At 43.0% G+C, this 16070-nt stretch overlaps 1 protein-coding gene across 1 annotated transcript in view; it reads left to right on the top strand.

Moving 5' to 3' along the window:
* The window catches only part of RABL6 (RAB, member RAS oncogene family-like 6), a 62521-nt gene that overhangs the window by 12203 nt on the left and 34248 nt on the right, over positions 1-16070 (top strand). The window contains exons 3-7 of the mRNA XM_009290642.2: positions 2314-2361; positions 8863-8915; positions 10493-10584; positions 11462-11602; positions 13098-13203. Coding sequence (XP_009288917.1) covers positions 2314-2361; positions 8863-8915; positions 10493-10584; positions 11462-11602; positions 13098-13203 — 440 coding nt within the window. The remainder of the gene's footprint in view (positions 1-2313; positions 2362-8862; positions 8916-10492; positions 10585-11461; positions 11603-13097; positions 13204-16070) is intronic.

The raw sequence follows: 16070 nt of genomic DNA, 5'->3' as shown, positions 1-16070 counted from the left end.
CCCCCAGCTTCTCGCTGGCAGGGCATGAGAAGCTGAAAAGTCCTTGACTAGTGTAAGCACTGCTCAGCAACATCTAAAACATCGGTGTGTTATCACATTATTCTCATCCTAAATCCAAAACACAGCACTGTACCGCTACTGGGGAGAAAATTAACTCCATCCCAGCCGAAACCAGGACAGCAGAAAGTCTTGACTGTTGAAAGGCACCAGGATTGATTTTGCTGGTCTGTCCATCCCCTTGTCCTTCAGGGACAGCAGCAGCACTGCCAGTCCCAGCTGCAGGGTATGAATTTGGGGGCAGACCTCCACTAGCTGATCTGTGTCCCAGCACCTGCAGGGTCACGGCGCACCCTGAACGGACCACGGACTCGAGCAGGCCATGTCACAGGGAGAGCACCCTGCTGTGCCAGTGCCTGTGTGTGAGTAGAGTGAGTCATGGGGAGTGGTTGGACTTTAGCCGTACCTGGCTTGATGATTTTTAGAAATATTCAGGGATGGGGAGTGTAATGGTTTGAGCAGAGGTTTTAGGACTGCAGGCTGCTGTATGGCTGTTGTGTTTTCAGTCCCATCTGAGCCTGTGATGCGCTGGCTGGGCTGGGCCTGGGCAAGTCTCCTGTTTGTCCTGTGCCCCACTGACCTGCTGGCAAAGTGGAAGATAAGCGGCAGTTGCTATGAGGAAAAACAGAGGCTGATTTTGCTTCATGCATAAATATAAAAAAGGATCTTTCTCCAGAAGCAGATGATCAAAGTTTTCCTTTATTCAGAAGCTGTCTTTACAATATTTTGAAACATTTAAGTTAAGCCAACAGTGAACTCTTTAGAGGAAATGTTTCCTGGCTTGACAATGATGCTTAGCTAAATTCTCATGCCATCCTATGAGACTATTTTCTACTCTGAGACATTTTTCTCCTATTCCATTGCTTTATGTTCAGAGCTGCTCCAAGTACAAGCTTTTGCTTTGTAGCCTATAGCATTTCCAAAAAGCAACTGTTTCATGGAACAGCTTCATGAAGATCAGACTGCTTATTTGGATCCAATAGAAACATCTAACCCATCCCTCGTGCCATCTGAAAGTTAAGCTGCTAGCTGTCAGTACCAGCAGTAGTGTCTCTGTAGTTAGAATTTTGGTTGTCTTGCTTCAGATTTTAGCAACTCAAATATATGTTGCTGCTTAAAATTTACTGATGGTGCAGCTCATTAAGAGGCAAAATTGCTAGTAATACCTTATTTTTCACAAAATGCAACTTGAAATTTGCAGAGAGAATGGATTTCTGTAGCCACAGGACTGTCTGCACTGTTAGCCATGTTTACATGAAGATGCTATTAGTAAGGTTGATCTTCCTTAAATGTGTATTCCTTTTTTTTTCAGTTATACGCCTTGCTTATAGACTAGACTTCATTCTCCAAATTGAATTTGTATATTTTTTGAAAGAATATGGAAATGTCTGTATGTTATGAAAAGGATCTGCACAAAATATTTATAACATGCTTCAAATCTGACATAAAACATCAAGGAAATCTAGCTATCACTTATGTGACTGTCGTGGTTTAACCTCAGCCGACAACTGAGCACCACACAGCCGCTCGCTTGCTCACTCTCCCGCCGCCCCCGGTGGGATGGGGGAGAGAATTGGAAGAGTAGAAGTGAGAAAACTCATGGGTTGAGATAAAAACAGTTTAATAATTGAAATAAAATAATAATAATGGAATATACAAAGCAAGTGATGCACAATGCAATTGCTCACCACCCGCCGACGGATGCCCAGGCCAGCTTTCCCCCAGTTTATGTACTGAGCATGACGTCCCATGGTATGGAATGTCCCTCTGGCCAGTTTGGGTCAGCTGTCCTGGCTGTGCCCCCCCCCAGCTTCTTGTGCACCCCCAGCCTTCCCAGTCGGTAGAGCACGGGAAGCTGAAAAGTCCTTGACTAGTGTAAGCACTGCTCAGCAACAACTAAAACATCGGGGTGTTATCAACATTATTCTCATGCTAAATCCAAAACACAGCACTGTACACAGCTACTAGGAAGAAAATTAACTCTGTCCCAGCCAAAACCAGGACAGTGACTAAGAGTCTTTAAGAAGTTCTTTAGATAGCACCGTTTTGGTGTACAACTTGGACCTTCGACAGCGGGCCTTCTTCTTGCTATGTTTGGGTTTTCTTTTAACTCACTCAAGAATTACTTTTCTTTTGACATTCATCTCCTACTTTGATAATGTTGGCTTTAGGTTAGGCTCTCTGTGGTGAGCGTTGAGTGCTGGTCATTTTACTGAAACCCTCTTCTAACACTGTGTGTTCTTATTGTGCTTTTAGCCACCGACGATATTGTTAAAGTTGAAGTCTGGGATGTAGTTGACAAAGGTAAGATTTATAACTTCCTTTCTAATGGAGCTTCATTGTTCTTTCTCAATTTTAATTAAAAACTTACATGGAATTCAGAAATACCTGCTTACTTCTACTTTAGAAAAACATCTGTACTTATTTTTTTCAAGTGCATGGATGTTACTTCCTGAAAAAATACGGAAAGGAGAGCAGAGTCTCATAGGCTAGAGCCCATTATTTGGAATCTGAACTGCAGATCAAATCCAATATTCAGAAGCAGTTGTTTCATGTGCTCCATGACAGATGAAATAGCCTGCTGCTTAGTGTATTCAAATTCTCTGGACTTTATTATAAAGTTCATCTTCTCCCCTTTATAGTTTTATATATGTTTAGGCAGCTACTGAGTTCTTTGTTCTGTTTATAAAAGATCTTGCCGAGCTGTTTTTGTAAAGGAATGCTATTGTTAAATTGATAAAATGTTATCTGCAGTGAATAACGTATGCAGGAGGGAAGGATAAAAGAGAAGCCAATCACTTAAATTCACTTAAGACAGAAAATGCAATATATTTAATCCAAAATCTTTTCTAAATGCTTAGCCAAGGAAAGTGTTATGATGTATAAATAAATTTTCCATTAGTTTTCAATTTTCGTCAGAGTATACAGTTCTATTTTATAAAAAATAAAAAAAAAAACCCAAAACATATGTGAAGACACAATCTGGATGCAGTGCAAATCTGGATGCAGGGGAATCTGTTGCTAGAAGGGGTTGGGGTTCAGATGTAAATCTTAACAGCCCATTCTGTAGCCCCAAATGCAGATATTGTTTGGCTTTTAGGAGGCGTTTTGTACCAACCAGGCTCCTGGTTTAAAGTGCGAGTATAGTCAGGAAAGCAGCTCTGCAAGTGAGCATCTCTTGCTCTGTGGGTTGTGCTCCTTGTTTGTGTGTTTCTGTCAGTCAAATCTGTTGACCACAGTCATTGAAACTTGAACTTCTATGGTTTGGCTGCTGCTACCTTTCCTGCAGCCTTAGCTAGAATCTGTGCTGGCACGCATTTCTCAGCAGAACTGCATCCGAGGTGCACTACCCCTGCTCTGCCACCTGTGCAACTTACACATGCGCTAACACCGAAAAGTAGTAGTAGTACAATAGGGAGTGGGAAAGGGAGAAATTTAATTTTTCATGTTAGCTAAATTGTATTTAAAATAGTAAAAAAGCAAAGGTAATTAAAGATAGCAGCTCTAGTTCAGACACATAATGGAACCTTTAGGTTAAACTTGAGTCAGTAACTTTAAATGAAAATCCTGGGCACTGTATCTTTTTATTCTTTTAAACCCCAGTTTTCACAGTGTAGACAAAACCTTACTTAGGTCAGAGTTACTGCTGAAGTCAGTCTGATTACAGTTTGGCTTTCAGATCCTGGGGTAACATGTGCAGGGCTGGAATCTGAGCAAAACATCTGTTTTCTCGCTGCCTTGCAACTTTGGTATGAATAGATAGACAGTTAATTTGGGAATCATGTGGTTCCAGCATTTATTTCTGTGAATAGCTTCTCTGAGCAGAGTCATCTTCTCAACTAGAGACTTGTCATTTTTTTGGCAAAACAGATCGGATTTGATATGTGCAGATGTTGATAACAGCTCTTCTGATACTGCTTTCATTTCTGACAGTGGAGCATGTATTAGAAATCTCAAGGGACTCTTCTCTCCACTTTATATTCTTTTGAAATAAAACTCATTCTGTTAAGATCCCTACTTACGGACCACAGATACGTATTTTTATGTAATCAAATGTACTTAATCAATGCAGTGTAAAAATTCAGATCATCATGATGTAACAGAACCAAATCCTTTCCTATTGCCATAGCGTTGCAGATTCTTGATAAGTACAACTTTAGGAAAATGTGCAAATTAACCATTAAGAGCTTGCTCATATCTAACTTTCATCTTAATGTTACCTCATGACATTTTTGTTCTTCCTTCTGTATGCTTAGGACAAAAAATCCTCCTGCGTGATGTTTTTGGTGAGAGTGACACTAATCTAGACTGTAGACTTTTAGTAGTGAAGTATCCAGTGCTGCTGCAGCATAGTGCTGACAAGACCTGATCCTCCTTTTTTTCCTTGCCTACCAGATCCTGGCTAATGTGCATATTTAGAGTTGTGCAGAATGCTGCATTTATCAGGCTGGATTTGAAACTGCCAAAAAATGCATGTTCTGAACATGTATTTCAACATACGTTGTTTTCCAGGCTAAATTTTTTTACCAGTGTTTCCCCATTTTGGAAGAATTGTTCCTTGTTAGAGAAAATTAAGAAACCTCTATTTAAATTAAGATGTTTGAAAATGTATTGAAAGCCTGTTGTGGGGATGTAGCTAGACTGTCTAAAAGATGTATCCATAAACTGCAGTTTTCAACTTTAGTCTTGTAAAGCAGCTTCAGCCTCTTCTCTGCTATGCGGTGCTGCCATTCTTCATGTCTCGGTGTGAACGTGCACAGGAGGATTTGGGGAAACTTAATAAGTTGCACCCTGGAAAACTTCATGTACATTTTCGCGCTGAAGTTAAATGCGGTTTTACTAAGTGGTGTTTCTCCTCGCGCTTACCAGCAGTGTGCCTCCCCGTCCTTGTTAGTTCAGCAGTGCCCTTTGATTTTTCCCTCCAGACTGTTTTAGGAATGCAGGAAGCAGCTCTGTTGGCCCTGCCGGGCTGGTGGCTGGTGCCTTGGTGTCATTTGTTTAGCATATGGATGTTAATTTGGAAGCGTAGGGAGATTTGTTGTGAAAGCTTAAAACCTGTGAGGTTGGTTAGTGCACTGAAGCAGGGCGAAATGGCAACTGCAGTACTGTACTGCTCCTCTTACCTTTTTCTTGACTCTTTGGGATTTCTTTTTGTTTTAATGTGCAGACTCACTGGAGTATGGACTTCCCTGCAGCCTGCTGTGTTCTCCTTGGGCCTGCTCAGAGAGCGGGGCTCATTTGTGTAATGACGCCATTTGTTGAAACCTTAACAAGTAGAGCTTGCCCCCAGCTATGGATTGTATTGAATTTTGTGAGGTGTGTGTAGTAAATACTGTCTCTTTTGCTGCCCTTGGAACTAATAGAACATAGGAAAGATCTCTCTCAGCAAAAGTCACAGTCCTGACTCATCTTTCTGGCTTTGCAGCAAGTTGTGTAACTACTGCAGGTCATAAAGCTGTAACAGATCCTGAATGCAAAGAAGCTGCTTGAATGAAGGTGATTGAAGAACGGTTCTGATCTCCTGTCTTGTTACTTCTGCTAGTTTGGTCCCTGCATCTTTTCCCATACACTAATTGAAGGGTTCAAATCATATTTTTTTCTGTTGCCCCCAAAATAGCGTAAACTCTTTCCCTCATACTGGAGATTCCTTTCCTCTCCCTGCCCCTTCACCCTGCTCCCTCCCAGAGGCGTGCTGCAAGAAGGAGGAAAGATCAGAATTAATATTTCTGTTATTTTCAGATGTCATAAGTTAGATAACACTGGGGATGCAAATATTCTAGACATGTATTTTTGAATGGTGAACAGAAGCGTCTCCCTCACGCTGTGGACAGCATTTGTGGCAAGCTGTACTGAATCCTTGTTATCCTGCAACAAAACTGATGGTACATAGAGGTGCAGAGGCTCTCACGTGCTGGCCATGAACCCAGTCTTCTGGTGTTCAGTAAGAACTGTTCTGTAGACCTCGGGGCACTGCTGCAGGGTTATTTGGTTTCAGTGTTGCTATTATGCCTGTAAATAAGGAGCAGTCATCGTTCTAGGTAGAGAAGCTGAGCAATCGCAACATGAAGACCCTTGCTTTCTAATTGAGGCTCCTAGATTACACATCAGTGCAACCTTAAACACAGGACCTCTTTCATATAACAACACAATCTTCATTGTGCACTTGCCTTTACAGGGTGAATTGCATCTTTTCACTACATACATCTTGTTTTTATCTGGCTCATCCTGCAGTTTTGGTTCCAAAAATAGACACTGTGCATGAATATGTACACACATGCGCTTTTCTGCTCTGTTACTCCTTTATAGATGACCTCCTTTACAGCAGTGATGAGCATCATGTAAGAATATTACTCATTCCTCTTGATACACACATAAAGCCGTAAGCAGGGAGAGGCGTGCGCGTCTTATATTCAGTCTCAAAGCATTGGCTGTAAATGTGTCCAGGTTAGAAAGACACCTTGATTGCTCAGGACGAGAGGACCTATGAAGAGTATTTGTGGTTGCTTGGGCTTCTGTTTCAACACCTAGAAATTCAGGTCATGCCAAGCATAATTTAGCAGTAACTCCAGAAATAGTGATGTTTTGGTACTCAGAGAAGCCACACGAATGCCACTGACTTGAAATGAATTTAATTGAAGTGGGAAAAGGCATGCACGTCCTAGACATCCCACACCTTCAGTTGCACTGGGAAAAATCAGAGCCCATACTTGGATCCTCCAGGGAGACACATTGCATGAATGGGGAAGAATCAGGATTAATATTTCTGCTACTTTCAGATGTCAACAGTAAGATGACACGAGGGGGGCAGGCATTTTGCAGAAGCACCCACCAGACACACTGTCAGGGTGTAGGGACAGGAATCTCCTGCTGTATCCTGCAGCATTAAAACTCATGAATATCTCTGTATTTCATAACTATTTATCCTTGACCTGTGTGCAAAAAGAATGAAGCACTTTGTTTCACATGCAGCATCTGGCAGAACCATGAATTTTACATGTAGTCGCTCCATGTTAATCAGCAGAGTTGAATAGTTGGTGGAAGCTATTTTGGTCCCCAGTATTGCAGAGTCTTTTAAAGAGTCAATGGGAGGGTTTTTTGCGGGTGCATCCGAGCTGCCAAAACGTTCTGTTGTCAGTGACACAGGGAATTTCTAGAAATGATGAGAAGGGATTCCAAGTCTCTGCCATTATAATTTAGTTAACTCATCATTATTTAGACTAGGAAAATATGGAACAAAGTTAATTCAGAAGTACAGTTCTTAATTGCTCTCAGTAACATCTGAAAGATATTTGGTATCTGTAAAACATAACTCCAAATCTTGCAGGGTTATTCGTTGTGCAGTGCTCATCATTTGATAAAACTCTGGAAACTGCTGTACATAGATAGAGTTTAAACAATACCTGAGGGGGAGGACAGATATTTTTCATGGTATGTCCACGCTAAGCTTCTTTGGCAGTAGGTGAAAGACGTCCTCGCTCTTACATATTGAGACTCCTGGCAGTCCTTAGTGCCAAGTGTCTACACCAGAAAATCATGTTAGCTGATTGCCACTCTGCTAATCCTAGGTACAGATACATGGTGTCATCTTCTCTGTCTGCTGTGGTTGCAGGCTTTAAGATTTGGAAATATGATTACAGTGTAACTGATGTAACACAAGATTTTCAGGGAGCCTGAGGTTTAAAAACACCGACTCCTTTTCTGGGGGTGCTGAGTCAAATGCCAGTGGTACTTTAAAATGCCAGTTTGTGAACTTATCCAGTACTTATTGAAGCTGTAAGAAAAGGGAGAAGTCTCAGGGCGTCTGGCCTTTAAGTACAAGGGCTGTATTTTAGCATGTGCCTTAGAGGAAGCAGGTGAGTTGGAGAGAAACCTGTAGATGCCTCCAGATGGGATTGTGGCTGTGGGACTGCAGGGCAGGTCTCTATAGCGGTTTTCTAGTGTCTTCTCCAAGTGTTTAGCCTGTTGCCTCTTGCACTTTCCTGTGAGCTTAATCAGAGTTTTACCTGTCCTCTAGCTTGTTTTTGTGTGTGTGTCTCTAGAGCGTGTGGCTTTGGACGGTGCCTCCAGAGGATTTCCTTTCTGCACCTTCGCTGGTGATGACCAGAGCTGACCCTCTGGCCTTTCATGCACATGTAGGCTGTCTCTCCTCTGCTTCTCCACAGCCCCCTCGCCACAGTTTATTTGATTTTGCTTGGATTTCCCCAACTTTGTATAAGTTCTGTCTGTCTTTTGGCTGTTAAATTCTCATAGTCTCCTGCCACCCCTTTTTTTTTGGTCACAAGTCAGCCCAAAGCACCCAATGGGTGCTGAGATCACGTTTATTTACAAGACTGCTTGCTTCAGGTCAGTGGCAGCACAGCAACGTCATATCTCTCAGGAAGGCTGTGTATGTAGTTGTGCAGTTCAGTCATGGCAGCCCCACGATCTTTTGCTTCTTCAACACTTTTTGCAACAAAAAGTGCAACAAAGCAGCTTCCCTTTGTGGTCAGGGAGTGCACCAAACCCTGTATTATTTAGTCATTGTGACTTTATGCTGTGAAGAGCATGGTTTAAGCTGCCCCAGACTTTCTTCCTATTCATCTTTGAATTAGACTAGCTGGTATTCTTGAACAGGGTAGCTGGTATTCTTCAGCAAGGCATGCCTGTTCCACCCCTCCTCATTCCCCATGCTTATAGTAGAAGTTGGATCTGCTTTAAGGTCATGTTCAAAATGCTGTGGTCCTGCCCAGACCCATCCTGGAGTTCTCTGCCCAGTGTAATGCATTTGTTTTGTTTTGTTTTGTTTTTTTTACAATTCTTTTTAAGGAAAATGCAAAAAACGAGGAGATGGTTTGAAACTGGAAAATGACCCTCAGGAGGTGAGTCACCTTGAATGCAGATGTCTGCCTCTTAGCGGGAGGCCTCTAGTCCACCTTTGGTCCATGGAGAGTAAGTTCTATATTTGTTTCTGCTTTAAGGCCGGCCTGGCAGGCGGATGAGGGGCAGTGTGATCCCTGATGCTCTTCACTCTTTTGCCCATGCGTTTTATCCTTGTTCGTGCCCTCACCACAACTTCCCTGCTGTTTTCCATTCTGTCTTTTGGGAATGACTGCGCCCCAGATGTTTACTCGGTAGCTTTGTGCCTGTCTGCACATGGGCAGTGACAGGAAGTCCTTTTGTAATGGACTTCTTGTGAGACCTGAAGAAGTCACTTGATGCCACCATGCTCTCTGGCTGCTCCTCAAAACTGAGCTAACAATTACCTTTTAACACCCTTTGAAATATAGAGGAGGAAGGGGCAATAGAAGTGCTACCTAGCGCGTAAAAGTAAACAGAGCGGATTCCTCCAGGCTCTTGCACGAATGTGTCTCCTTTGGATCTTCTGCTGTAGAAGAAAGTGCTGTACGGGAGACCATACTGCCGCCTTCCCCAAACTGCATTTGGGCTGCCAGTGAACTTCCATGGCATATCTTTCAAAAGATGTATGATTTTATCCTCAGGAAAAATTCAGTTTAAAGGCACTTGATCCCATGATCTCTGCTGCAGCTCTTAAAGAGCTTTATTGCTCCTGTTCATGTGTCAGTGCCCTTCGGGGCTCTGCACAGACGGTGTTCTGGTACTCGCTCAATAACCGCTTTGTTGAAATTGATGGGAAAGGCAGCACCACTGATATGCAGAGACGTGAGCACTCGGTGCTGGGGATGGGTCAGGGCAGTGAAGAGTTACCTGTTACACCAGGGTGCCAGTCCTGCTCAATCTGTGTGGTCAGATTAGGGAAATTTTCTTTAAAAATATTCTCCTATGGGAAGAAGCCTCTGTGAGAACAGATATCACAGCTGCTTCTTCCTTTGCAAACCTGGGTGCATTTTCCACTCCTGGGAAATGAGTGAGAATTGTTCCATAGGCACCAAATTGCAACAGGAGCCTTGGAGGTTGAGTTGTGACCAGAACTGTACTTTGCAGCGTGCAGAGTCCAAATGATGAAAAACAAATCAGGTACTAATAAATACTTTCAGCTGTGCATGGGAGAAACTCAGTAGAAACTATATCCTGGCTTTATGCATCAGAAGCATTAGAAGTACAGTCAATATTTGGGTCGGCAAAGAGATGGAATGGGAGCTGTGTCCTCTGTCCTCCATCCTGTAGCTTATATGGAGTTATCTTGTCAATGCAGGATTTGGGGCACAGGGGAAAGAGGAGGGGGTGGGTTTTAGCATTTGCTGTCAGACATGTTTTTTTCAGAGACTGTCAGGTGCTTCACATCCTGCTCCTGTGGGCAATGGAAGCTGTGAACCACCAGGTATCTTGCTTAAATAATGATGTGAAATCCACAGATACTTCTTATAGTGGCTGTCACTTTAGAAAGTTTGCCTGTTCAGCACTGTATCAGTTGTGTTCTGTACAAGCCTGAATTTGAATCAAGTTATTTACTCTTCTTTTGCCTTTATTTCCTCAGGCAGAGTCAGAAATGGCTTTGGATGCAGAGTTTCTGGATGTCTATAAAAACTGCAATGGCGTAGTGATGATGTTTGACATCACCAAACAGTGGTAAGACATCTTCAGCGGCATGCACCATGTGATTCTCGCTTGTTTGGTGAAAACAAATGACTTCTAGATCTCTTGATTCCCAGATAGACTCTGGAGCTGATAACCAGCCTAATGAGTTGAAGCAAGCTTGTATCCCTTAAAATAATAGCTTTATCTTCTGACATGTCTTTTAATATATTCCTCTCCTGGGCTTGTTTCAAACAAGCAGTCTCCCTGTGGGCTTGTGTACTGCAGTTTCTGATATACTGCTGTCTGAGGCTTGATAATTAGCGCTATCACAGGTGCAAAGAATGCTGGGCATGTTACAAACCCGTGCTCTACAGAGCACAAGGGAAAGGGGAATGCTAGTGAGAAATTCACAGGAAGACTGGTATTAGTGAGGATTATTTAGAGACCCTAGGCTGCATTAAAGTACAGAAATAATGAACTGTTCATGTTGCACATCTGCTGAGGAGGTGAGAGACATATGGAAGCCAGAGTGAAAAGAGGAGGTGGTAAGACTTCCCGCTTTATATTTAAGCTTGTGTTTTACAGGTTTGGTATGGGTCAGTGAGCCCATTGGCAGCTGAAGGGAAGGAATCCTTTTCTTCTGCTGATCCCACACAGTTTTGTAGGACTGAGGGAAATATTGCTGTAGGAGATGCGAGGTTGCAGGTGGAAGTGGATTATTGAACTTGTCAAGTTGTTTTTGAATAAAGAATCATACAAACATATTTACAGTTAATGTATTTCTCTGAGGGGGGACAAAGAAGCCACAGTCTTGGAAGGATTTTGGAAAAAAATTTCTTTGGTTTTTTTTCTGTGATTTGTGCATGAAACTGCTCACAGAATGATGTTTCCCACTCATCTGCCTGTATCTCTCTCTCCTATGGTGAAGGACATTTAACTATATTCTGAGGGAGCTTCCTAAAGTGCCGACCCACGTTCCAGTGTGCGTGCTTGGGAATTACCGAGACATGGGGGAGCACCGGGTCATTCTGCCTGGCGATGTGCGGGACCTCATTGACAATCTAAACAGGTAAGATGGCACCATGGTCACCAGGCAGGGGAGCAGACCTCGGCTACTCTCTGTCATCAGCCGTAGATAACTGTATTGCTGCTGTGTTTCAGATGTACATCACGTTCATCCTCGGACCCTGTGCCTAGCTTTCGGGCTTTCGTAGCTCCAAGTGTCTCATACAGCAGCTTCAGTTTACGCGATGGGCTCTTTTTCCTTTGATCTAGGAGCCTGTACTGGGCAGATTGTTAGCTATATTCCTGGAAACAGTGAGTGCCTGCCAGCATGTGCCTTTCAGAAGCACTTTTCCCAACAAGTCATCTTTTCTTTACTGAAAGAGTGGTTAAACATTGGAACAGGCTGCCCAGGGAAGTGGTTGAGTCACCATCCCTGGAGGTATTTAAAAGACGTGTAGATGAGGCGCTTGGGACATGTGTGCCTTTCAGAAGCACTTTTCCCAACAAGTCATCTTTTCTTTACTGAAAGAGTGGTTAAACATTGGAACAGGCTGCCCAGGGAAGTGGTTGAGTCACCATCCCTGGAGGTATTTAAAAGACGTGTAGATGAGGAACTTAGGGACATGGTTTAGTGGGCATGGTGGTGTTGGGTTGACAGTTGGACTCGATGGTCTTGGAGGTCTTTTCCAACCTTAATGATTCTATGATTCTTCTTCGTGGGTTGTCCTTCTCTTGTGAAAGAATCCTCTCCCTGCAGCACAACTCTTCTCTACTCCAAATAATTCTGCTACAAGAGAGCCAGCTAGTGCAGCTGTCTTCCTTGTTCTTCCTCTGAGAGCATCCCCACACAGCATTTACTGGGCATGGCCAAGTCATGCACCTCCCTTGCCAGCCAGTCAAGATTTTCCCTTATGCAGAGATCTGAGGCTCTCTGTTATTTAGTATAAAATATTATTTGTTGTTCAGGATTCGATAGATTGTACCTTTTTGTGTGGTTTTATGTTTTTAAGGCATTTTTTTCATTTTCGTAGTCTCTTACTTGTTTGTGCCTGTGTCAGGCACACAGAAATGGTATCAGTTTTAAGGCTTGATTCTGTAATGTAATAATTTCTTTACAAGTTCATCTCTATGTATGACTTAGCTGAGTTTAATGCCCACTGCTGATGCTTGTGACTTAATGTAGGTCTGTTTGTGGTTATAAAAAAACCAAAAACCCTTCACTGAGAAATGAACAGCTTGTACAGCTGTGAAACCCCCAGTTTAGTAAACCAATGGCCCAGTGTCCTGACGTAGTATTTCTTAGTCTGGCAGCCCCATGACACTGCAACACAACAGCCGGGTTCTGCCACCTTTCAGGAGGAACAAAGTGTGAATTTTGTCTGTAAACAAAATAACGAGTCCCTAGCAGAATGACCTGCTAGCCTATATTTGGGGATTGAGGGGTTGGCTTGTAAATGAGGATTGTTCATGGTATGTAGTTCAGCAAGTGCCTCTTCTGTGTGTATGCAGTCCTTGTCCTTTGTACAGTTTTCTTCTCTCTACCTATCTGGTTGAGACAGGCCTCCCGGCTCCTCATATTTTCGCTATGCTGAGTCTTCCATGAAGAACAGCTTTGGCCTCAAGTACTTGCACAAGTTCTTCAACATCCCCTTCTTGCAGCTGCAGGTAAGACAGAGGGTATTTCCCTGATGTGCTGGGCGGGTGGGACAGATTTCATTTTCTCTGTCTCTAAAGTGGGAATGTGGTATTTGGGGGTTCTTTTGTTGTTAAAGGATCCTGAGCAGATTTTTGTTTTCTTAAGAGTTGTTAACAAAATTATGTTAGTACATTGGTGCCTGTGACTTAAACATGTCTCTGCTTGCGAGAGGACTCTTCTCTGCTGTGTTCGTGAATGCTTACCTCTGGAGAAAGGCTCCAAGGTGTTGAGTAACACTGGCAAGAAAATTGCATCCAGTGGTGTAGTTACCAAGTCAAAAATGTTACATATGCACATTTGTTAAACTTTGTATTTAAATTCTGTTCAGTTAAAACTCAGATGAGAAGAGATTTGGTCATGAACTGAACTGTTCAGGTACAACTTTGCTGAAGATCTTTGCCCTGACGATAACTGATCTGCTTGGATCCTATGCACATAGATCCAAGTCTCATATTTCCTTCATAATTGAGGCTTCTTGGGTGGACTGAGTGGAAAGGCAAAGGCTGAATGGGCACGGAAGGGTGGAATTCTCAGCTGTGGTCCTTTAGAAGAGGACCTTTTGGGTTGATCATACAGGAGTCCTTTGGGATCAACATCGTATGCTTTTTGGGGATACATACAATGTTGTATCATTGTTCTCTTTTGGATGGGAAAAAACAGGCAGTTGATCTTGATTATCTTTCACCAGTAATCGAAATGTCTGTGTGTATTTTTATATAAATAATCCCCACTGAAATGCTAGTTCAGAAGAAGCTTGGATATATTAGTGGATGTTACCATGTCCTCAGGCTGCAGAGCAGAAAGAACCAGGATAAGAAAATTGAATGTATAAAAACCCAGTGAAACAAGTCAAACAGTAAATTTTTGAGGAGGAAGCTGTAGAAATCTGAGCTATAAACCCAATTTGGTGCTCAGCGGAGAAGATTGAAATCTACCAGCATGGTTAAATGTTTGGGTTTATAACCTTGGCTCCTATGGTAGAGTGATGTCTTGTGGAAACCATGCAGAATAATTAGTTCCCAGGTTACTTTTGTTGGTTTTGTAGATCTCTCCTTTTTTTCTCAAATAGATGTTCGTAAGAGACAAAGACATTAGCACAGCTTTCCTGCCAGATTTGTTTCTGAAAGCTGCTCAGAATGATACTGTTAATAATCAGTATATGCGATGACTTTCCTAGCCATAGTTATAAGCAGGAAATTACGAAGCGTTTGTAGTATCAGTTTTGCTCGGAAGCAGCTTTAGGATGCGAGTCTTGGGGGACCTTTCATTTAAATGTTCTGTGTATAAGTAAACATGATCTATTAATTAGAGACTGAAAGCAGTTAGGACACTTAGATAAGGTAATTGGCCCCAAAGCCAGAGAACTTCTTGGACAAATCTTGGTCTTCAGGGAAATAGAAAAAATAAATCTGTTAAAAGCTTCAGCTGTTTGGAGAGTCCAGTGACGGTTGCTTAGGAGAGGTGAGGGAGATGGGGTGACCAGCCCACATTTACTCTCCTGTTAGTGGGCTTGGGGTAGCACTGGGGGTAGTCCAGAAGATGCAGGTGCCACGTAATTAGACTCCCAAATCCTGTGTTTTTCATGTAATGTAATTTAATAATTCAACACTGCAGAAACAAAGCTGAAAAGACTTCTCATTACAGTTTAGTTCCCAAAATGTGCAAGGGGAGATTTGGGTGGGCACTTGTAAACCATGCTTGTAAATATGCTTGCTCTGTTCTTTGTAGCTTGATGCAGAAGGTGGCAGTTGAGGAGGTTGTCCTATGCCTGTCATTCAAAGAGACAGTGGTCAGACCATAGCTGCCTGGCTTTTCCTTTAGAACAGCAATGCCAAAACTAATTCCTGCAGTTCTGTGCTCATACAGCGATTGCAGACGGGCACTTTTCTGTGCATTCTGAAAAAAATCACAGCATAGGATACAATGTGGAGATGGCTTGTTTCATTTCCCTCTGGTGTGCAAGAGATCCCTGGCCTTGCTATTCTGTGCCGAGGCAGGTGACACTGCAAATTTGGAGGCTTTTGGTTGCTTCCCCAGGCTTTGGGGCTTTACTTGATGTCAAACTTCAGCCAAGATGTGTTGCACTTAGTTTTTCCAGTGCCGCTTGCATTTGTGCCTCAGGTTTATTAGAAGAGCTTCATGCTGCTCCGCAGTAGCTGCTGCTGGGTGGCTCTGGGCGTTTTGCTGCTCCTGGAGACCCAGTGGGAGTCTTGCCTTTGAGTGCACAGGGAGCCAGGGCTGGCCCCACTGGGCCTGATTAACAACCAGTGCAGCATGATGTTAAAATTTGTTGGAAAATCGCAGCTAGACTTAATTCCTAAAGGTTCTGCGTATACCTTCAGAGAGACTTGCCAGTAAGAGGCTCCAGAAAGGAGTCATTTCCCTGGTACTTTGGTGCAAAGCAGGGTTAAAGGAGAGGAATGCTACCAGGTATTAAATGCACATATCATTTAATCAGTCTCAGTCGACTTCTGAGGTTTCTCTGTGTTCCTCAGCCTAGCCTCCCGCAGCTCTCAAGGGGAAGAGTTGTTGTTCAGCTGTATGCAAGATTCCACGCTGCCCTTTAGCAGAGTTGGTGTTCAGTGCATTGGTTTTAAGTTGCACATTTCTGCGTTCAGCTTACATTCATGCATCTTTCATGAAGAAAGCGGTGGCTGAAATTCATACCCCCAGTATAGCGCACGTTCCCTCTAGCAGCCTGGGCTCTTCAATTATTTATCAGTTCCTTTCCAGGGGAAAGATTGTCAAACCTGAGAATGCAGTTTAGCTGTAGGTATTGCTGGTGGCCCACATAATGTGCAAATGTGATCAGGTCAACTGGGCCTTTGGATGCTGC

The sequence above is a fragment of the Aptenodytes forsteri genome, unplaced genomic scaffold, assembly GCF_000699145.1.
Source record: "Aptenodytes forsteri isolate BGI_AS27 unplaced genomic scaffold, ASM69914v1 Scaffold494, whole genome shotgun sequence".
Taxonomy (NCBI): domain Eukaryota; kingdom Metazoa; phylum Chordata; class Aves; order Sphenisciformes; family Spheniscidae; genus Aptenodytes; species Aptenodytes forsteri.
Note: the sequence above shows the minus strand (reverse complement) of the source record. Positions and strands in the feature narration are given on the sequence as shown.